Raw genomic sequence first — 22487 nt, 5'->3', positions numbered from 1 at the left:
TCTTATTTGGGTGTTTCATGCTGGTTGTCCTTTTCAGAAAGTCTCAGGGTGAACCTCAGTGTTACGTAAGTACAGTTGAAGCCTCTATGTGTTTAAAACACATTCTCCTTCCTATTGAACGAGTGGCATTTCAAAGTGCTCCGGCAGGGACTGCCGTGACTTCTGACTAAATTTACTGCCAATTCGAGACTCCCGAGTGACCAGGGGCCCCCTCGCCTGTCTCTGCAGACGACGTCCTGCACACGCTCTCGGGGGCCATGGCGCTGCTGCGGCGCTGCCGGGTCAACGCGGCCCTCACCATCCAGCTCTTCTCCCAGCTCTTCCACTTCATCAACATGTGGCTGTTCAACAGGCTGGTCACTGACCCCGAGTCGGGGCTGTGCTCGCACTACTGGGGCGCCATCATCCGCCAGCAGCTGGGCCACGTGGAGGCCTGGGCGGAGAAGCAGGGGCTGGAGCTGGCTGCCGACTGCCACCTCAGCAGAATCGTGCAGGTGGGTGCCACTCCCGCCCACGTGGTGAGCTTGTCGCCAATGTCTCTATTCCATCCTGGGTGACCATGCGGACTCGACAGAACTCCGCCTCCCGCTGAGGTTTCACGGGCACAGAACCTGAGACCCCGGGGTGTCGTTTCCCTGGGCCACGAACAAAGTGCCGTGCGCTGGGGTCTCGCACAGCAGAGATCAGGGTGAGACGGGGCTGCATCCTCCGGGGCTGGAGGGTGGATCTGCCTCAGCCTCTCCTAGCTCTGGGGGTTTGCTGGCATCTTTGGGGTCCTGGGCTGGTAGAGCACCCCTTGATCTTCCTCTCCATGGGGCATTCTCCTTGTGCGCATGTCTGTGTGCAGATGCCCCCTTTCCAAGGACAGCAGTCAGAGGAGGTACGACCTCATTTCCCCATGATGGTTCCACCAAAACCCCGCACCCAGGCCTCTTGCTGAGGTGCCCAGGGTTAGGACCTCAACATGGGGCTTGGGAAATACACTTCCGCCCATAGCAGGTGGGAGCCAGCCGGTAACTGTCCTTCAAGGGTCTGTTCCTGAGTTGCGCGAGGCATGTTTATTTCATAGCTCCTTACTGAGAGGAATTGCTATTTAATAACAGACAGTAAGTAATTCCCAAGAATACAAAACCAGGAAACACAAAGCAGACACCTGTTTGTAGTCGATGCCCAAAGATGGAGGGAAAGGAATGGGAGCATAACTACAGCCGTAGATGCACAGAGGGGAGGGGAAGGGCCGGAGCCACCCCTCCAGGAAGTCAGGAGGTCACGGAGAGGGGACTGAGGCCCTCGCCCCGCGTGTCCTCGCGCCGTGCGGCCCGGAGCTCGAGGGGTTGAGGCGAGAGCCGCTGGTGGGCAGCTAGGGCAGTGAGGGAAGCCAGAACGAGGGAGTGGCTCTGTCACTGCAGCGAGTCGTGTGCACTCATCTTCTCAGCTTCATCTGTTCTGAGGAGGTGCGCTTGGACACAGGCTCTGCCTCCTGCTCTGGGCGCTGAGCCATCTCAGTGAGTGTCTCTTGGACCCAGCAGCAGCCGTCTGAGTGGTCATGGCCATGGTTCAGTTCCTAAGAGAACGTTTACATGCTCTGTGAGCAGAACAAGTGAAATTCATCGTGCGCTTGTTTCCGTGACATGAGGGCCCTCTGCGGCCGCCTTTCCCTTCGGTTTATGGGCCCAGTCAGTGATGGGAAACCGTGTCCCAGAACCAGCCAGCAGCTGCCGCACTGTGCCTTACATGCAGGGACTGCACCGCCCACGTCACAGTGTCCGATTCTCTCCAACAGGCCACCACCTTGCTGACGATGGATAAGTACGCGCCCGAAGACATTCCCAACATAAGCAGCACCTGCTTCAAGTTGAACTCACTGCAGCTGCAAGCCTTGCTGCAGAATTACCACTGCGCACCCGATGAGCCCTTCATCCCCACAGTAAGGGCAGCGCCGGCGTCTGGGGCGGGGTGGAAGCAAAGGAAAACTCATTTAACGGTTTCCTTTCACTTTAAAAACAAGCTTATTGACCAATCTACACGATCATGTTTGCTGTTGACGTATGAGTTCGGGTTCAGTAGAAGAAGAAACTACATAAACATTTAAAGTAGAAAGGGTTTTAACTCGGTTCGGTACTTGGTCAATCATTGGGAGACCAGCAGGGGGGGATGCAGAGCACCTGACTGCTGAATCCCACTTTTCATTGGGAACACCTGGAGGCAGGCATTCCTGCTGCTCATCCCTGGCCAGCGTCTGCCAAGCTGGCTGTGTATAACGTGGGACGTCTGCAGGTACCTGAGAATTACAGGTGAGGTCATTGCATGAGACACCCATCTCCTGACCTGCAGTGCTGAGTTCATGCCTGCAGAGGGCGGCCTCAAGAACAGCCCCAGACAGCTTCCCAGCTGTCTGCAAGCGACGCCATGTGCATTGGTATCCTTAAGGGAGTACAGCTCCGAGCGAGAAAGGAGTTAGAGCCGTGGTCGGCAAACTCATTAGTCAGCAGAGCCAAATATCAACAGGACAGCGATTGAAATTTCTTTTGAGAGCCAAATTTTTTAAACTTAAACTATGTAGGTAGGCACATTGTTATTAACTTAGGGTACTCCTAAGGCTTAGGAAGAGCCACACTCAAGGGGCCAAAGAGCCGCATGTGGCTCCCGAGCCACAGTTTGCCGACCACGGAGTTAGAGCCCAGGCAGCCTGGATGGATGCCACGACGTAGTTTGTGCAGGAGTCAGATACGGTGCCAGCTGTGCTCCGACTGTCCGACTCGAGAACAGGGGAGGCTCTGGAGTGGGAAGCCTGGGTCGCGGTGCCTGAAGGAGGCACGAGGGCTGCGGTGTTGAGCCATGTGCTCGCTTCCTGTGCTGCGGCCTTTCCCGTGTGCACAACCTGTGTCCATGAAACTTGTCAAACGACGTCACGTACACCCGTAATTCAGAAAGACCGTCGGTAGCCTGGACATGGGTGTTTTATCTTGAGTTTTTCATTTCGCTTTGAGTGAGCTCTTGCCCGTGTCGTTCCGCGTTCTCCAGAAACAGGGCTGCTCACACTGGGTGCTGAGGAATTGTGCGGGAAAAGATCACGACTTTTGAAAAGAGGCAAAGCCCATCTTCTTGTGATTGAACAGTTTCTTCTCGTTTAAGCTGCACATTGTTTGAGATTAGTAATTAGTATCTTGGCTCACTAAGTGTGTGCTTTGCTGGTGTCCTGCTGCGTCACAGGCTGATTCTGAACCTGTCGTCACGTTGTCCCCCCACCTGGCCTAAACAGACGCGAGGGTAATTGCTGCTCAGCGGCCCCAGTCACGTAGCATATCGTTCGAGTTTGCATTTCTCTGCCCAGGACCTGATCGAGAACGTCGTGGCTGTGGCTGAGAACACGGCCGACGAGCTGGCGCGCAGCGATGGGCGGGAGGTGCAGCTGGAGGAGGACCCCGACCTGCAGCTGCCCTTCCTGCTGCCTGAGGACGGCTACTCCTGCGACGTCGTCAGGAACCTTCCCAGCGGCCTGCAGGAGTTCCTGGACCCCCTGTGCCAGCGAGGTAGGTGTTGCTGCCGAGCCTGAAACCTGACCCAGCTCCAGTCTGTCCTGCGTGCAGTCCACTCGTGTGGCGCTTCCGATGGAGGCACTGTTCGGGGACCGGAGGGAAGTGTTTCCCAGTGACACGGAGTCACTGATGTGCACACAGTTCCGTGGGGGGTCTGCACCCCTCCTGTGACCACTGGCTGCTCGCTGGGCGGCACAAGGGCCTTTCCTTCTGTTCCCGGTGTGGACGGGCGGGTGCTGGACGTGGCCTCGGAGCTGGCGTGTGACAGCAGTGCCAGCGGAGCAGCACAGGCTTCAGAACGGACGCCCGAGTCCTGGTCCCAGCCCTTCTCCTCCAGTTTCTCTTGTAGAGTGGGTGTGGGGACAGTGCCCACCTCGTGGGACTGTCGCGAGGAGCCCTGGGAACTGCGGCCCACGGGTCTCTTAAGTGCCGGTGGCTGCCCTGCCACCAGTGCCGCGCTCGCACGCGGTCTGTGCTGAGGGAGGCCTGGCTCCGCTGTCTCTCAGTGCGGCTCAGCTCCCCCGTGTCACTACGTCTTTCACGTGTTCTCCTACATGGGTGGGTGCAAGGGCTCGGTGGTACCGGAGGCGGGAGCTGTTCCTTAGATAGTCTTGGCCCCTGGCTGCTGCTCTTCTGTAGCGTGGAGCCCAGACGAGTACAAAGCAGACCAAACTGCAGGGTCCAAGCAAAAGGAATAGGAGAGTCGGGTCTGTGTCCACAGGAGCTTACGTTCGGTGAGTGCAGGGTTTGACTTCAGTGACTGCTGCTTTCACCACTGAGTTTTACATCCTCAGAGATCTTGACAGTTTAAAACGTTGGCCAAGGCTGCCTCTGGTAATGCCAGTGAGTGTGGCTGTGGCCCTCCAGGAGTGCGGGGGCTGGCGTGCGGCCTGTGGAGGGAGGAAGAGGCCCAGGCCCCGGTGCTCCTCAGAGAAAGTCGGGCAGTGGGAGTGCCAAGTGGCGCCTGCAGGAGGGCCCTGAGCTGGGCTGGCACCGGTGTGTTGGGGGTGGACCCGTGTCCCTCTCTGCTGCACCACGCCTCGCGTCGGAACCACACCCTCACCCCTTCCCACACGGCAGACACAGGTGTGATGGTGGCAGCAGCCCAGGCCGGGCTTCCTGCCCGGTTCTCCCCCGGTTCTCCCATCCCTCCTGCCTCCACACTTCACATCTGGCTGGACTCTGGCTCTCCCGTCCCCTGTCCGCCTGGAGTCCCCGACTGCTGTGCATGCAGCACCTCCCGCAGCTCGCCTCCCTCCCGCAGCGCACGAGCAAAGGTGTAGACAGAAAAACGGATGTGGCCGCTAGGTGGCGCTGAGGGTGCCTTTCCGTCCTGCCATTGGCTCCCCTTGCCCCCAGGCTTCTGCAGGCTGGTCCCTCACGCACGCTCCCCAGGCACCTGGACGATCCACTTCGAGGGCGCCGACTATGAGAGCCACCTTCTGCGCGAGAACACCGAACTGGCAAGTCCCGCGGCTGAGGTGGGCGGGGAAGGACGCGGGCCTGGCGCTTGGAGAAGAGCTGTGGGTTCCTTCCTTGCCTACAGGGAACATGGTTGTGACAGGAAGATCTTAAAGTTGCCTTTAAATACCAATTTTATTTAAAAATCTTAAATAAGATTTAAACCCACGACTTATATGTAAAGTTTTTATTTCAGGCCATGTCTGTAAACAAATGGTGCTTTTTTTAAAATAAAGAATTATTTTTATACCCACAGCTGTAATTGGTTGGGATAACATTGGTCAACGTGAACATATAGGTTTCAGCTGTGGTTTTCTATGTGCCAAGATCTGTATCTTGCACTGTGTGCCCACCACCCAAAGTCAAATTAAAATAAACCTGTGTTTCATCCTTTAGGCTCAGCCTCTGAGGAAGGAGCCCGAAATCATCACTGTGACCCTGAAAAAGCAAAATGGAATGGGCCTCAGCATTGTCGCGGCAAAGGTAGGGCAGGCAGGCGGCCTGAGGGTGGAGGGTGAAGCAGATGGCGTGGGGGTGCTGCACCCTGTGCTGGAGCCTCTGTGCTCGGAGCCAGCCAGCTGAGGGGTGGTCTCCCCTCAGAAAGTGGAGCGAGAGCGCGTGTGCCTGGAGGTCAGGCTGGGCCTGGGTGCAGGGCCTAGGGGACCGCCCTCTCGTCCTGGCCGCATGCTGCTGACGGGCCTCCCGTGGGGGGCGATGTGCGGGAGGCGGTGTTTCCGCAGCCCTGGAGTCTGAGTGAACAGGACTGGGCTGTGATGAGCCAGGACAGAGGCGTGCTGCGTGCCTGTGGGGCCGGAGCCTGCACTGCAGCGCAGCCGAGGAAGGAGAGCCTTGCTTCATTCGCGTGACGGACGGGCTGAGGAGCGCGCACTTGGTCTCGTGGGCACTGCAGAAAAGTGGGGCGTCTGGAAGAAGAGGGGAGGGACACGATGAAGCAGACGTGCCGGGCGCCCTGTCTGGGACGCTGGGTGTAGGATGAGTGAGAAGCACCTGGACTACGTGGACTTCGGGTTGGAATCAGCTGGGGGCTGCCATCTGGGGCGAAGTGGTTTGGTCTGAAGCGCTGAGTCACGCGGTCCCCCGTGGGGGGGCAGAGGGTGGCCACAGTGCCCCAGCTCAGGCTAGACCTGCTTCCTCCTCCTGGCGGGCCTGCCATGCGTAGTCCCGGGCCGCGGGGGTGTAACTGACCACAGCTCAGACTTGGATGGAAGGGTCTCAGCCAAAGACTGTTTGGCTCTTTGCTTAACAGCTGAATCAGTGCCCCTTTGAAAGGGAAAAATGACCGGGGTAACAAATCCCCACCACCCTCCGATGCACAGGAGGAGCTCCAGCTCCATGTTTCCTGGCATCTGTTACAAGCTTTTATTTCAAATACTCGCCTACCTGACATTTGAAATACCAGGAGTGATTTGGAGGCTGCCATTTACCACCGTCCCTATCGTTTCCAGCTCAAAACCCCTTTTTCAGTAGGAAACGCACATTCCCGTCTGATGTAGGCACTCGGCTCCGAGCCTCTTCTGTGCCCCGTGTCCAAGGCAGGAAGCACGGCATTGCCCGCCAGTAGCCCCCTTGGGCACTCCTGCCCCTCCTCTCGCTGGCCCTGCCTGTCCCGCTGGCTGCAGCATCAGTGGGCAGTTAGGACAAGGCGCCCCGCTCAGAGTCACAGTCGGGTTTAGTCACCGTGACGGCAGGCAAGGAGTAGCAGGGGGTCCACGGCCACCAGGAGGCTTCGCCTTCCGCATGGGCAGGGAGGTAGCGACAGGGTGAGGCAGTGGGTGCAGCGTCCCAAGTGAGGCCCTCGCGGAAGTCTGCATGGATCCCTGACCCAGGAATGCAGGTCTGAGGACCAGCCAGCATCACTGGCCCGGGGCGCAGGCCGAATCCACGCCAGCTGTGCCAGCTGTGCCGCCTGCATGGGAGGGCAGCTTAGCCCTCACCAAACCCAAGCTGAGGGAATTGCCTCCGCCCGCCATTTGCCCACCTGCCTGGCTGCTGGCCACACACCTGTTCCTGCACCTGGCCTCCTCTCCCCCAGCCCTGCCGCCTGCTCCCCTCCACGTGCCTAAAGCTCCTGAGCTGCTGCGCGGCCTTCACATTGCATTCCCACCAGGAGGCGTGGCGGGAAGGGGGTCTCCCCGTGAATCAAGGGGACGTCATTCTGTTGTGAAAACAGGCGGCTCTGGAATCCTTTTGGGTACACGGGTGGGCCTCAGGGTGTGGTAGTCTTACGACGAGGTCCCCTGTGACCTGGGCTAATATTGGGGTACCTGTACTGTGAACGCAGTAGCCACTTGCTGAAGTGATGTCTGCTCCAGAAGAGAGCATCGAGTGTCTGTCGTGTGGAAGTCGAGTCCGATTCTGGCGCCGCCCACGCCGGCAAGAGCGTCTGGAGCTCAGTTTGAACGTGTTCGCTTGAGATTTGGGGTGCCTGTCAGGCTAGATGAGGAGCATATTATCTAGTAGAGTTAGACGTGTGGCTTGGCACTTGGAAGGTGAGAGCCAAAGGTGGGGGCGGCTCCTAGAGGCTGTGGAGGGAATCGCTCAGGACGCGGCCCTGCCTGGGGAGCTCGGAGCCCTGGGCGAAGGCCTCGGGGCCCCAGGACGCCCTGCGAGTAACGCCCTGTGCCCGGCGGGGCTGCTGGTGCACCGCCGGCTTCTGTCACGGGTTTCTCTCTCTCACTGCCGTGCGTCCTCCCCTGCCAGCCTCCGCCACCGCGCTGGGTTTTGTTTTCCTCTGTGGCTGTGTGGTCTTTGTCTTGGGCCCAGGCCTCCTTTATTTTTTCCTCATTAGCGTGTGGCGTGGCTGCTGTGAGCCGGGACATTGTTTTGCTGCGAGTTCCCTGGCGCCCCTTCCACACTGCGGTTCCGTTTTATGAAACCCAGATGCTCTGGGCCGGGTGTGTGCCGCTGACTGAAACGCGCTGTGGGAAGTGGAGAGCGCGGCCCCAGCTCATCTGTGGGACAGCACAGTGCTTCCTGTTTGTATCTTTAAAATACAAACAAGTCTGTCCTTTTTATTTGTCTGGCTCTTTTTAAAGTTTAATAAAGTACAAAGTAAGCAAAAGTTAGAGCTGACTGGTTACGTAAGAGTCTGGATGTTTGTGGGGATAAACGCCAGTGTCACCGCGTCCAGCTCGGAGTGTGGTGACCCAGTCTCGCCAGCCCCGCTGTGTTGGCTGCTGTTGGAGCAGAGAAGTGAGCGGCTTCCCACTGAGAAGTTCAGTCCGCGAGCAGAATGTGGTTCTCTGTTGTCGGGCGAGTGGGCCCAGTGGTGAGTGTCCTCGGGCGCCGCGGGGCGGGGCGGGGGTGGGGGTGGGGTGTCCCGGGCAGCTGGAATGTGCTCCCACAGAAGGCTGCTCCCTGTGAGCTTGTTCAGACCTGTCACTAATGAGCACTCACGAAGCAGCCATTTCATGCAGCACAGGTGTTTGCTGCTTTTTGTTTTGATGCTGCAAGTTCTTAAGGTTCATAAAAACATGAGGCTCTGATATGTTTTTATACAAGAAAAAGAAATTAATCCTGCTGGCTCTCTAACATGGTGAGAATGCTTGAGATCGTTCCAACTGCAGCCTCCACCTACAGAGCCGTAGACAGGGTGTCCGGAACGGAACTGGTTCAGGCGGCTTTGCGGTAGGCTTCCTCTAAAACCGTTCTCTCTTAAACACAAAGACAACTTTAAAAGTACTGAGAACATTTTACTTACAAGTAAATGGCTAACTGAAGAGTGCCTACAGATCGTTGTAGTTTGTGCTTTTAGGCTATAGACTGGGTTTAAGTTGTTAAGTCTCATTTAGCTCAAAACACAAAGTGGGATTCCTGCCCTCACAGAAGAGGGGGCTGTCGGGCGAGCGGCCTCCTCGCGGAGGCGCCCACGGTGACGGGGGACAGGTGCTCTGAGGACCGGCCCTCGGTCCTGCTGTCCTCGCTGTGGCCACGTGGCTGAGCTTCTCGGTGTGAAGTCAGGAGACCCGGTCCCTCCAGCCCAGGTGGGTCTGGCGCCTGCAGGACTATTGCTTATGAGTCTGAACACAATATTTTATATTTTAGGTCCAAAAGCAAAATAGCAAGTTACATAAAAAAATAAGTGTGTGCCTGTTTTATAGTCATGGCCCCAGTGCTCGCTTGTAGGTTGGCTGAAGTGTGGAGTTCAGTTGCAGGATGAGAATAGGAGCATTAAGGGTTAACAGTGCTCTGCAGCAGAGCCAGCGTTTCACGTGGACTCAGAAAACCACGCTGCCTGAGGTCCGTCCCAGGAAGGGAGCCTTCAGATCACTCTGCCTCGCCCACTCTCTTAGCCGAGACCTGGAGAGAGGGGAGACGTGGACCGTCGGCGTGGTATCCCCCCCTTTGGTTCTCCAATCACTTTGAGAACCTGGGGAGACTGTGACAGGACACACGGCCCTTGGCCTAGTTTTCAGGCACCCAGACACCTGCAGCCCCTCTTCGGACCCAGCCTAGGAGGCTGCTGTCTAGTTCAGGTCCTTCGTTTCATGGAGAAGGAGCGGTTGGTGCGGCCATGTCTTTTGTTTCGTAATTGATGCCGAGAGTAAACATGAAGGAGCCGGGCCTGGAGCCCAGCCCACAGGAATCAGGCCTCGGCCTGCCCGGCTCCGCGCCTGTTGGAGCGCCTCCCACGCACCCTCCCATGCTGGGTGGAGTGAGCCCAGAATGAGTTCTAACACTGACGATTTCAGAATTAAGGTAATTCCTACTGAAAAAGGGTCAGACAATGCGTTTGACCTCAAGTCTGAATTTGAGTAGCTGATGAATCAGAACTCTCGGTCTGACTAGCAGTTCCGCTCAGACACGGAGGAGGGAGCGGTGGGCAGAGCTGCTGACCGCCTGCCAAGTGCAGGGCCTGGGTGCGCAGGTCACCCAGCCACTTAGCTCTAACCCGGCTGTCCACCTCCGAGGCAGTAGGGCTGGGCTCATGCTGCTCTGGCCGCAGTATCTTTCTTCCTCCTGCTGCTGTGTGTGTGTGTGTGTGTGTGTGTGTGTGTGTGCGTGTGCGTGTGCGTGTGCGCTTTAATGATGTGATGTGTTCATCGTCTCCTACGCCCACACTCACTTGGAGTCCGCCCTGGAATGTTGGCCGCCGGGGTTCCTTCCCTGTGAGGCTCGCTGTGCGGGAGGGGAGAGCCTGAGCTTTGGAGTCCTCCCGGAGGTGCAGGGGCAGGATTAGCGGGACACTGGGAGCAGCCCTGTCCTCGGAGCGTCTCCCATCGGACACAAGGCAGTTCGCAGAGGTGGGTCCCCCGGCCGGGGCGTGAGGCACAGCACCGAGCGGTCCCTGGGCCCCTCATTCTGTTGGGGACCTTTTCTTGTCACTGACTGCCATCCTCTCTACCTTGGTGCTTCACCTTCTCCCTCTGGCCTTTCTCCCTCGCTGCCTCCTCGTCCTCCCTCCTCTCACTCTGCTTCTCAGACCCCTTCCTTCGCCTCTAAAGGAAGGAAAGCAGTTGCAACATGCATGGTGTGCTCCGCACCACGATCACACACGTAGGAGTCGTCTGTCTCGTTGTAGTTGCTTTTCTTAAGGATGGGGACCTAGGTGTTTGCACTGCCTGGTGACGTTCTGGGTTCTGTGCTCTGTCGTCTGCAGTGGGCAGGGCAGCCACACGGCAGTGCCCGCGCCTGCCCGGACCCTCACCCTAGGCTTACTCCCGGGGCAGAGCTGTGGCGAGAACCTCGTAACTCCTGGGCCTTTCGATGCGGGATTGCTTTCCAGGAGACCTTGGTTAACAGGAATAATGCTTATGGTTTTGATTTTATAAACCAGTGCACTAAAAACACAACGAGGTTTTCAGATCCCACTTTAGGTACCTTTAGGCAAGTAATTCTTAAAATCATTTAGCCTTGGTCTGTTTTTTGTGTTGTGTTCTCAGTTGTAGTGACGGGTTTCTCTTCCCGGGTTTGGAAGTCAGGGTGTGTCTTGCCGGAAAGTACTGTCCTGTGGTGCGGGCCTGCTCCCCCAGCTGCGCCATTGTCCTGTGCTGCTGCGCCCGACTGCTCAGCCTGCAGTGTGCAAGCCCGCAGCTTAGAGCGGCCTGGCCCGTGGACATGGAAATGAGCCACATGGTCACTGGCAGTTTCTATTACCATCTTTAAAAAAAAAAAGGTGAAATTAATTTTATAATGTTTTATGGTACGCATTGTGTCCAAAATGTTCCAGTTTCAGCATGGAGTGAATATGCATTAGGAGCTGGTTTGGATTCTTTTTTCCACACTAAGACTTTGAAATTGGGGCGTATCTTTTACTTGCTGATACACATCCAGGCTGACAGGTGGCCTGGTGGCTCCCACACGGGGCAGCGTCTGATATGATCTCAGCGACGTCTGAAAGCTGCTGCTGGGCATTCCCGGATCGGTTCGGCTGGTGCTCGCAGCTCACATGGCCCTTTTGTTCGTGGCAGATGATACATTGACATGTAGCGGCAAAATGTTGTAGCTTCTGGCCCTGTTTTCCTTTCTTAATTAGAAGAGGAGTAGGATTACCATGAAATGAAATTTAATTATGTGTATATGTAAGTAGGAACTAATAGAATTACTTCATAAATTTTCTTTCTTTAAAAGAAATTTTTTTATTGATTTTAGAGAGGAAGGGAGAGAGAGAGAGAGAGAGAGAGAGAGAGAGAGAGAGAGAGAGAGAGAGAAACATCAGTGATGAGAGAGAATCATGGATCGGCTGCCTCCTGCACACCCCACACTGGGGATCGAGCCCACAACCCAGGCATGTGCCCTGACCGGGAATCAGACCATGACCTGGCTCACAGGTCAACACTCAACCACTGAGCCACGCCAGCCGGGCAAGAATTTCTAACTTTTTAAACTAACTTGTTGCAGTGTTACCAGTGCTGTGCTACCAGCGCCCCTGATGAATACAGCAGCTGCTTCCTGACCGGCGAGTGCACCCCGCACAGCCCTGGGCTTCTCATAACAAGGCTTGTGTGCCAAGTGGGGACGGGAGCACCTTCTGGTAAACTCATAGGCAGGGGCTCCGGGAGCTGCTGGGAGGAGCCTCTGTGCAGCCTGGAGAGCAGGGCAGGACGAGTGCCGGGGACAAAGGGGCGCTTGTCTGACGGGAGAAAGGTGAGTGGGTGGGCAGGTGGCGGCAGGTGAGCCTGGGAATCGGTGATGAGAGCATCTGGCAGACCCATGACATCAGAAAGGAAACATGGACACAGGTATGCGTGGGGACACGAAGCGTGGTCTGGATCACGCGTGGTGTTGGGGAGCGTGGCTGCCAGTGCGGGGGCAGTGGGGCGGTGGTGGCAGCGCGCTGGGAGGGCGCCCGGGAGGGCGTTCCGCAGACCAGCCGCCCCATTGGGAGGAGAGGGGCCACGTTTTGCCAGAACTTTCTGAAGTGTCTACGATCAGCTGTCTGGGTCACACGGTCAGTTTTACCTGAATGTTGAACTTGGCTTATTAAGTTCCACATGCATGTAGGGTGACAAGTTACCTGCTCAGAAATGTTACAGGGTTTTAGGTTATTGAAATATGGATCCTGCTCAGTTTAAGGCGATGCATTAAGTTGTCTAAAGCTCAGAGTGGTTATGAAACAATCGAGCTTCATACTTACCCTCAGGTGTGAGGTTCCTGATCTGAGAGAAGCCGCTGCAAGGGATGGTCATGATCCCGGGCGGCCACGGCTGGCGAGGCGTGGGGCGCAGACCTCTTCCTGAAGGAGCTGGTGGGCGAGAGCCAGCTACAGGCAGCACACGCATGTGTGCAGGCTAGCAGTATATGAGGGGGGTGTTCTCATTTCCTTACACCATGCTCTAGGCTCGCCCCAAAAATGGATACAACACTGAATAATTAATTATAAAGGAAGTGTTTATCCAAATACATTTCATTTTCAGAATCAGGCTACCACCTGTTAAGAGTGTGTATATGTTTTTGGGGGACATGCTGTATTATGCGAAAAGAAAGAGTTCTGTTGTTATAGTTTGTCCAAGTGAATGAGATTTTTTCTTTATTAGTAGTAATCTTATAAAGTATATCAGAAATAGGGAGTGACGGAGAGCTTGCTTATTGTTTTTACCTAAATTACAAGGACAATATCACATTGCCAAACAGCAGTGCTGTGCGGAGAGCAGGTAAGTGCCCATTCACCTACACACCTGTGCGGCCGCTCCTGCCTGCTCAAAGGCACATTCCAGGGCCCCCGGGGAACCTGGCCGAGCACAGTGCCAGACTCTCCAGGCCGTGTAGCTCCTGCACACATACCTGTGATGAAGTTGGGTTTATTTAGGCACAGGAAGAGATTCACAACCATCACTAGTAGTAAAATAGAGCAATATGTTGTCATGAAAGGCCGTGAATGTGGTCTCTCTCTTACAACCAGCGTGGTAACGGGCAGCTGCGACATGGGCTGCGGGTAGCGTGGAGAGCTGGCCGCAGAGATGAGTCCCGTCCCAGGTGGGTGGAGCAGGCAGCTCGAGGTTTCCTTGTGCTTCTCAGAACGGTGCATTGTCGAGTTCTGGGGCTTTCCATGTGGTATTTGGAGTCTGGCTGAATCAGGGCCGGAAACTGCAGGAAGCGAAGCCGCGGGTGGGGGCGCTAGACTGCTTCCGTGTTCTGAGGTTCAGGAAGCATCGCTCTGATGTTGGTCAAATAGGGAGCAGAAAGGAAAAGGGTGCTTCTAGAACCTTTTTAGAAATCTGGGCCCGGGGACTTGCTATGAAGAGGTGCCCTGCGGTATTTGCAGAGGAAGAGAAGGGGGTGTGGTCAGTGCCCCGACCAGAATTCCTGCTGGACAGCGTGGAGGGAGCGCCTCTGAGACGGGGCGCCTGCGCCGGGCGCTGTGTTCTCGTCCTTTGGTGCGGGCGGAGCTGGGCAGAGTGGCCTTCAGTGCAGAGCGGGAGGGAGGAGGCTGTCGTATCACTGCTGAGCTGGGGCATTAGCAGTTAATCACAGATCCCATGGAAGTACAGAATGTGCTGCTTAAAATAATGTAATAAGATTATAGATACAGGCATACCCACGTCAACACGTGGGAGCAGGAGGGGTGCTTGAGAAGGGAACTCCTGTCATGTGTCTTAGGCCCCTGAGGGAGGAAACCCAGTCTTGGCACAAGCGAAGGGAGGTAGCACGTCTGTCTGTTGCTCTTTTGCTGAGTGCCTGCGACTAGTGTGCACTTCTCACGGTGAAATTCCACATTTACAAAAAGTACAAGTGTGCCAAGTATCAGAATGAGTTTTTTGTATTTTGCTTTTTGTTTTTAATTTTATAGCAAGACCACAGGTTGCACTTGGTTATCATGCTGTTGGGAGTGGGCGTGACTGGGAGGGTGCCTAGTGGCAGCTGGTGTCCGGGACTGGGCAGGTCTGTGGGGAGGGGGGAGTTGTCGACGTAGACAGACAGGTGTTGGCGGTGAGCAGACGCAGACCCTGGGGTCGGAGCTGCAGAGGGAGCACTTGATGTGAGCTCACAGGAACTTTATAGACTCAGCCCCCAGCCACTGCACACACATGACATCAGAAGCACCGCATCCCCACGCCGAATGCTGTGCTCGGGAGACGGTCACGCTGCTTTCCGGAGCAGCGTATCCTGGACGTGGGCTGCGTGCTGGTGCCCCGAGGAGAGCAGGAGGCCCTCGGTCACGCTGGCTGGTCGCGCTCCAAACCGGCACGGCGACCTAACGGGAAACGGGCGTTTTCAAGTGGAAATCATGTCGTTGGAGCATTGTAGGAAGATGGTTTCAGCGACGTCACTTGTTGGAATCTCTGTCTGCATGGCTTTCGGTGATGCCGTCCTGTTTGCTGTCATGACACAGCCTTTCCCGGGGGTGGGGGTGGCCTGGGAAATGTGCGGGCTGGCCCGCGGGAGCCGCTCCCTGTGGCTCCGGGAGTCATTGAGCTGCTTCATCTCGCCGCTGTGCCGCCTGAGCAGGACCGCAGAGGTCCTGGAAGCAGCTGCGTGTGTCTGCGTCTCACGCTGGCCCTGTTCCGGGGCAGGCCCCGCTCCAGGCGGTGTTTCATCACAGCCAGCACCTGCCCGCGACGGGGCCACCACAGTGTGTTCTGTACGGCCCTTGCCAGGCCCCCTGCGTGGCCATGAGAAGCTTGTCTTGTTTAAACTTTAAAGGTGTGAGGACCCGGGGTCAGGATGGGAGGCAGTCGCTCTTGTATGAAATGGTCCGCCGTGCCTGCCCTGAGAGGGGGTTAGCTCCCGTGCCCTGGGGCTGTCCGTGACCAGCCTCTACCTGTGGGTTCAGTCTGGTCAGTCTCCTGCCAGCTGATTTAGTCATAATTGACTGGATTTTTAGGAGTCACTTTTCTTCATTTGGAAACATAAAATAGGTACATTTCCTATTGGTTTCTTATAGTTACCAAGTAGACGTTAATTTTATTCGTGCAGTTTATGGTTCTGATTGTCACGGGGAAGCCAGAACCAGGACTTGGGGAGTCGCTGTGTGCATGCTTTGTGTTTGCTCTGCCTCACGGGGCATTGCCTTCCTCCTGTTTTCAGTGCAGTGTCTCTTCCCTTGTTTCTGCCCAGGGTGCTGGTCAAGATAAACTTGGAATCTACGTCAAGTCCGTTGTGAAAGGAGGTGCTGCGGATGTGGTTAGTACAACTTTTAAAGATGTGAACGTCCATATGTCATATTTAACAAACGATAAACATGAAACACTGTTGAAAACCGACAGATAGCAAGTGTACTTACCACTGACTTCCCTTCCTCCCTCGGCCTTGGCTGTCCCTCTCAACACGGTGCCTCGGTGCGCACAGGACGGGCGGCTGGCCGCGGGGGACCAGCTCCTCAGCGTGGACGGGCGGAGTCTGGTAGGACTCTCTCAAGAAAGGTATCATCTATGTGTTTGCTTTAAGCTTAATGTTAGCATTTGTAGGGGTAGTTCACATTAAATTTGGGATTGGAAGACGCAAAAGAATGCTAAAAGGTGTGTCCTTACCCTCATCTGTTTAAGTGTAAAACTCTTATATACATGACATTTCATGTGTGAGCAAAATAGAAATACGTATTTTAGTGTGGAGCAGTTTTTTTGAAGTTTAAGAAAGATTCGTGACGCTCCCTAAGACCTCTCTGCTCCTGCCTCCCTCCTGGGAAAGAGGAGGCGGGGTGTGCAGGTCCTTTGCAAAGGGTGGAGGGTCAGGACACTCCCTGCGCAGCAGCGGCGGGGACTGCGGGCACCTGGTCCCAGGCACCTGGGGACAGCACAGCAGCCTCCTCCTGACCTCGGGCGCTCTCTCCCTAGGGCAGCAGAGCTCATGACAAGGACAAGCTCTGTGGTGACACTGGAAGTGGCGAAGCAAGGAGCCATCTATCACGGCCTCGCTACCCTGCTCAACCAGCCGTCCCCCATGATGCAGAGGCGTAAGCACCGCTGGGGAGGGTGGGGTGTGCCTCCTGCGGACGACGGCCAACAGCAGGCTTGCTGGCAGCTTCCCACGGGCCAAGCGCCTTAGGAGCAGGACCGGTTCTTCCGTCCAGTGTCCACTTTTAGAGAGAAGGAGACTGGGATGGGCCTTGCGGGAGCCAGGATTCCGACGTGGACCTGCGAGCCACAGTGTAGCTCGTCGGGCTCCATCCCCTCGGAGCCCTGCCACCCTCCCAGGCCCCGCCGGGAGGCCCGTCAGTGTGAGTGATGGGCGGGGCTCAGCTCTGCTGGCAGATGCAGGCTGTGGTCTCAGCGAGCAGGCAGGCCTCCCCTCAGGAGCGCCTGTGCGTGGGCGGCGGCTCCCGTGCCGCGTGCCGACACAGGACCCGGTGTTGTCAGGTGGAGAGGAGCTCGGGTGTCTGAATAAGTAATGGGTTGGTGGGGACCATGGTTTCGTAGCTACATCAAGCGTCTCAGGATAAAAATGTAAGTTTAGGTCTTTATAAAAGGAGTTAGTTCAGAAATTACAGGAGAAAACGGTTGACTCTATGCGTTAAGTTCCTCTGTGCTTTACCCGAGTCAGACCCACCGCGCTCACTGCCTGGCCGCACGCCCGGCCGGCTGGGCTCTCCTCGGCGGCAGCGTCTGGACCGGCTGTTCCACTGGAACAGAAAGAGTCTGAAAACCATGCACTGGCCCAGACACCTGGCCTCGGCGTGTTGTTCACTCCTTTCATCACATGATTCTGAACATCTTGGGGGTCTGCTTTCTCAGCTTACAGTCGTGTCACAGAAGCAAAGCAGGCAGAGTTAGAAATCACAGAGGGAACGGAAAAGTGGGCAATAGATCCGGTCACAGGCAGGAAGCTGGCAAAGCTGAAACCAAGGATGGAAAGTCTCATCGGAGGGCGTCTGTGACGCTGCCCTTCCTGGGTGGTTAGGGGAATTCATGTTTTAGAAAGTGGGGGGGGGGGGCATTTATTTTGTTTTTAAAAAGTTACTTTAAAACAGATTTTGTTACTTTAGTTTCATTACTTAAAACAGGCAAGTTTATGAGAAAATAAGCTTAAAAGCGTACCTTTCTCATTAATGTTAAGTGTTACTTTATTTGAAAATCTTGCAGAGGTTCTCTAGAAAGATTTTACCCTTATGTAAAAACCATCTTGTTTCTTCCGCAAAGACAAGTTTTACTTGTGGAGTTTTGAATATTTGTATATTCACCTTTCTTTTAAAAATAAACGGGTATTGAAAGTGCCACCCGAGCAGAGGATGTCCCGTGAGCATGCTTTGCTTTCAGTGTCAGATCGCCGAGGCTCAGGAAAACCCCGACCGAAGAGCGAAGGCTTCGAGCTCTACAGCAATTCCGCTCCCAACGGCTCGCCCGAGAGCCCTCCGCTGCCGTGGGCAGAGTACAGTGAGCCAAAGAAGCTGCCTGGCGACGACCGGCTGCTGAAGAACAGAGCCGACCACCGCTCCAGCCCCAACGTGGCAAGTAAGAGTCACCGCCTTCCCGGTCCACGCCGGCCCTCGCCAGGCCCGCTCGGGGTCCCGTCGGAGGCGGCGGCTCTGCTCGCTTCGCTGTTGAAACAAAATGACCACTAAGTGGGGAACTTCTGGCTCGGGTGCTGCGCTAGGCAGGCCACTGACAGCGCCTCTCCAGGTGGGCTCACACCTGTCACGGGGTGTTCGCAAGAAAAGAAGCCGCGTCAGACCGCGTGCCAGCCCTGATCTGGGGCGGGCTGTGGCTCTGGCTCTGACTGGTCAGGGGGCAGGAGTCCCTCACGGGCCTGGGTCAGCTCTGTGCAGGCCCCTGAAGGTGCGGCCACGGGGCTGCCCTCAGGAGCTCTTGCTAGGCGGCACCTTGTTTATGTGCTCGTCGTACCTTTCTGTCCGACTCTCCCCGCAGATCAGCCTCCGAGCCCTGGAGGGAAAGGCGCCTACGCCCCCGGAACGGCCGCGAAGATAACGTCCGTGTCCACGGGAAACCTCTGCGCGGAGGTCAGAGCCCACCCCTCCTCACTCCTCGCTCCTGGCCTCCCTCAGAGCCGCCCTGCACTGGGACGGCCCCCCACCAGCGTGCTCTAGCTCCTAGGACTCCTTTCTTAGGTTCAGTGTGAATCATAGGGGTTCCCAGTACTCTCAGCCAGTGTGGGACCACACGCTTCTCACCTTGAGCGGTTGTCTAGCATAGGCACTACAGTACGTCATTACTGGGCGTGAAATGTGCCCTCGTGCAGATGGTGCAGCTCACCTCTCGTCCTCCTTCACGTTCTGCAGGAGCCGGCGCCCCCGCCTCGGCCGGAGGCCTACCCCATCCCCACGCAGACATACACCAGGGAGTACTTCACCTTCCCCGCCTGCAAGTCCCAGGACCGGGCCGCCCCCCCTCCTCCTCCCAGCCAGTGGCCCCCTTACGAGGAGGAGCCGCTCGCGCACACGGACGGCAGTCACCCCAGCCTCGCGGTGCAGGTTAGCTCCCCTCGTCGACCCCACCCGGACCCGCTCCCAGCGCAGGTCACGCTGTCCGCATCGTAAAGACACCGCTGAGACCTGGGGCCTTTCTGTCCAGCGGCCCTGCCAGCGGCATCTGTTTCCTCCTGGCCGTGTGGCTGGTGGAGGAAAGGGGACGGGCGGGGTAGGATGCGGAGCCCGCGAGGGATTCTCTGTTCTCTTGCTGTTGGGTTCATGGAGGTCGTCACGTGGCGTGGTCTCCAGTTGGCCGGGCTGGTGGGGCATCTAGGAGTGAGGGTGAGACCGCGGGGCAGGCGGGGCTTGGTTGACATGGGAAGCTGCCCGAGCACGGGGGTGCCCAGGTCACCGTGGCCCCTGCCGGGAAGCTGAGCCGGAGTCAGGGCAAGGGTCGTGCTCCTGGAGAGCCAGTCCCCAAGGCACCAGCTGTCTCCGTCCGCGTGACCAGCCCTGCACCCCCCGGGCTGTGACCGCCGCCTGAACCGAGGCTGCTGTAGGGGAGGCCGGAGCCTGGAGTGGAGCGGGGGCTGCCGGTGTCGGGGTGCAGGAGCCCGAAGCGGGGGGAGGGCAAAGGCGACAAGCGAGGAGCTCGGGTTCTGTCCAGGTTAGTAGAGAACGGGCGGTCAGTCTCGTGGTTCCGTGAGGGAACGTGCTCAGATGTGGTTTTCTCTTTAGAAAGACAGTGTTGCATGGGGAGATGACTGGGAGGAGAAATGAAGTGTGTGCTTAAAAACAGGTGCGGTCCAGGCCAGCGTTTTCAACAGGCGAGCCACACGAGTTTGCAAACAGTGCAGTGCCTGGCTATTTGGTCAGGGCCCTGGCCTCCTTCCAACAGCCAGCATATAGCCTTCCGGTGTGAAGGAGTCAGAATCATCGGTATTTCCTGTCAGGTGGGCAGTAAATGTGTTTTGTTGTGCCCCCAAGTGTCAGCGATTCATTCGTGTGCCGTGAGGTGAGAAAGGTTGGAGACCGCTGGCCTGGCTCTGTGACACCCGTGTGTCTCGGGCAGTGGATTCGGTGTCTGTCTTGGGTCCGTGGTCAGGGTTACTGAGAGCTGAGATGGGCTCTGAGCTGAGCCGAGAAGGACGAGGAGGCGGAGGGAGGGTTTGTCGCAGGCGATGGGGTGAGGAAGGTGAGGAGGGCCCGTTTCTGAGGGCAGAGCATGGTCCCAGCACAGGTCACGCTGTTCACAAGCTTCGTCGCGCCCCCGGGTCCATCCCACCTTTCTCCCGGGGGGGCCGGTGCCCCAGCAGCCTGTGTCCCCCCCCCGTCCCCCCCCCTCAGCCCGGGCCTGGGGGGTGGCTGAGACGAGGCCTCTCCAAGGTTCTCTCGAACTAGAAGTAGTTCTAGGCCCTGTTTCCTGGAGCCTCTTGTCAGCCCGGGGGGAGACCTGCGTGGGGCGCGTGAGGCGGCCCCCACATTCCCGTGGTGCGGGCGGGCGTGGCGGAGCCTCACAGGTACAGCTGCCGTGTGCCCACACGTGGGCAATAATTCAGAGAGGAGGTCAGGAGACGGGAGGGCAGGTCTCCGCGTACTTCCTAGTGGGTATTGAAGGGACTGAGAGTCACGGTGGGCCTGCAGGGACGGGGAGGCGCACGGGGCCGAGGGCGTGACAGCAAAGCAGTGACTCGGAGCCACGAGATGCGGCACAGAGAGGCCACGGGGGGGGGGTGAGGCAGCCCCCACGTGTTGCTCAGAGGAGCCCGCCCTGGCGTGGCCTGCACGCCCACATATCAAGAAACTGTTTCTGAGCTGGTGTCAATGTTCCATTTTTCTGTCAGGCTTTTATTTCAAGTGACATCGTATTTTTCTGCTTTTTTAAGAGATAGTTCTTATTTTGTTGGGTTGTTTTTTAAGGAAAGGAAACATTTATTTCCCGGGTTTGCAATTTCAATTTCTCCTCACTGACAAGGCGGGAGGCATTTCACTGGATTAAGCTGCTTCAGGCATGACCCCAGACCGGCCTCCGCCGCGTGGTGGGCGCCCGGCAGGTGTGAGCTCTACGGACCCCCAGGGGCTGTGCGGTCCGGGGGCGGCCCCGCCTCCAGTGCTTGCTCCCGCGTTCGCCGTCAGGGCTGCCGGTCGGGTCAGTGCTGGGACTCAGAAGCCATGCGAGGACATGTAGGACCTGACCCTCCCAGGAGCAGTGAGAGTTTTACTGCAGAGGAGGAATGTCTGTTGCTGATCCTGTAATCAAGCTAAACACCCTCGTCCCTGCAGCTGGGTCCCTGGCTGACATCCAGGAGGGGTGTGCCGTGGGCCGGGGGGAGGGCGGCCGCCATACTGAGGTGCCTAGTGTCTGCGCCTCACTTTTTCGCCAGCGATGCAGAGAAGACAGAGCTCTTGCTGCTCTGCACCGGGTGAGCACCTCGCAGGAATGCCCTGCCACTGTGGCGGCCACTGGCACGGGCAGGCTCAGCCGCGCCCGGCGCTCTCACCGGTCCAGTAGCATCTCCCTGAGACAGAAAGTTGATGAATGTCTAGTAATTTCTTCTGAGAAATGGCTGGAACCTGACAGTTTTCCTTTCTCTCTTTCCAGCGTGTGGCCCGTTCCCAAGAGGAACTTCGGGAAGATAGAGCTTATCACCTGGAGCACCACCGAGTGGAGGCGGTGATGGACCGCAAGTCTGACAGCGACCTGTGGATAAACCAGAGCTCCTCGGTGGGCTCCAGCGCGTCCAGCCAGGAGCACCTGGACCACGCGTCCAAGCCGGGCACGCCTGCATCCACCCTGACCAAAAGTGGCCCTGGGCGCTGGAAGACCCCTGCCACTGGGCAGCCCGCGCCAGCAGCTGTCCCCCAGCCTGGCCGCACGGACCTGCCCCCACCGCCACCTCCGCCTCCCATGCACTATGCCAGCGAATTTGACGGGATCCCGATGGATTTGCCTCTCCCACCTCCCCCTGCCAGCCAGCTGGGGCCTCAGTCTGCGCAGGTGGCGGCTGCAGAGCGGAAGAAGAGGGAGGAGCACCAGCGCTGGTACGAGAAGGAGAAGGCGCGGCTGGAGGAGGAGCGGGAGCGGAAGCGCCGGGAGCAGGAGAGGAAGCTGGGCCAGATGCGCACGCAGCCGCTGACCCCGGCCCCCTTTCCTCCTGTGACTGCGCAGCCGCTGAAGCCGGAGAAGCCGGCCACGCTGCAGAGGCCCCCGGAGACCGTCATTCGGGAGCTGCAGCCCCAGCAGCAGCCCCGCACCATCGAGCGCAGGGACTTGCAGTACATCACCGTCAGCAAGGAGGAGCTGTCCTCCGGGGACAGCCTGTCCCCCGACCCCTGGAAGCGCGATGCCAAGGAGAAGCTGGAGAAGCAGCAGCAGCTGCACATCGTGGACATGCTGAGCCGGGAGATCCAGGAGCTGCAGGGCAAGGCTGAGCGCAGCGCCGAGGAGAGCGACCGCCTGCGCAAGCTCCTGCTCGAGTGGCAGTTCCAGAAGCGGCTGCAGGAGTCCAAGGAGAAGGACGAGGACGACGAGGAGGAGGAGGAGGACGTGGACACCATGCTGCTCACGCAGCGGCTGGAGGCCGAGCGCAGAGCCCGGGTAAAGGGGCGCGGCGGGGTGGGCGGCGGGGAGGACGCTAGCGAGGCCCCTAGCGATGGACCAGTGCTCAGGCATGTCCTTCTCATAGCACAAAACCAACCCAGTGGGACTGCAGTTTAACAAGCAA

At 57.5% G+C, this 22487-nt stretch overlaps 1 protein-coding gene across 34 annotated transcripts in view; it reads left to right on the top strand.

The window, feature by feature from the left end:
• Positions 1-22487, top strand: part of AFDN (afadin, adherens junction formation factor) — a 102053-nt gene that overhangs the window by 67576 nt on the left and 11990 nt on the right. For 18 of the 34 annotated variants that reach the window (XM_059699822.1, XM_059699824.1, XM_059699819.1 and 15 more), the window contains 13 exons: positions 229-494; positions 1784-1927; positions 3335-3533; positions 4899-5020; positions 5397-5483; positions 15519-15584; positions 15750-15823; positions 16235-16353; positions 17654-17848; positions 18263-18354; positions 18634-18825; positions 21147-21185; positions 21365-22360. In XM_059699822.1, the coding sequence (XP_059555805.1) occupies positions 229-494; positions 1784-1927; positions 3335-3533; positions 4899-5020; positions 5397-5483; positions 15519-15584; positions 15750-15823; positions 16235-16353; positions 17654-17848; positions 18263-18354; positions 18634-18825; positions 21147-21185; positions 21365-22360 (2591 nt within the window). The remainder of the gene's footprint in view (positions 1-228; positions 495-1783; positions 1928-3334; positions 3534-4898; positions 5021-5396; positions 5484-15518; positions 15585-15749; positions 15824-16234; positions 16354-17653; positions 17849-18262; positions 18355-18633; positions 18826-21146; positions 21186-21364; positions 22361-22487) is intronic. The other 16 variants (XM_059699849.1, XM_059699841.1, XM_059699839.1 and 13 more) reach the window with 2 other exon arrangements.

Source organism: Myotis daubentonii, chromosome 6 (genome assembly GCF_963259705.1).
Source record: "Myotis daubentonii chromosome 6, mMyoDau2.1, whole genome shotgun sequence".
Lineage (NCBI taxonomy): Eukaryota > Metazoa > Chordata > Mammalia > Chiroptera > Vespertilionidae > Myotis > Myotis daubentonii.
Note: the sequence above shows the minus strand (reverse complement) of the source record. Positions and strands in the feature narration are given on the sequence as shown.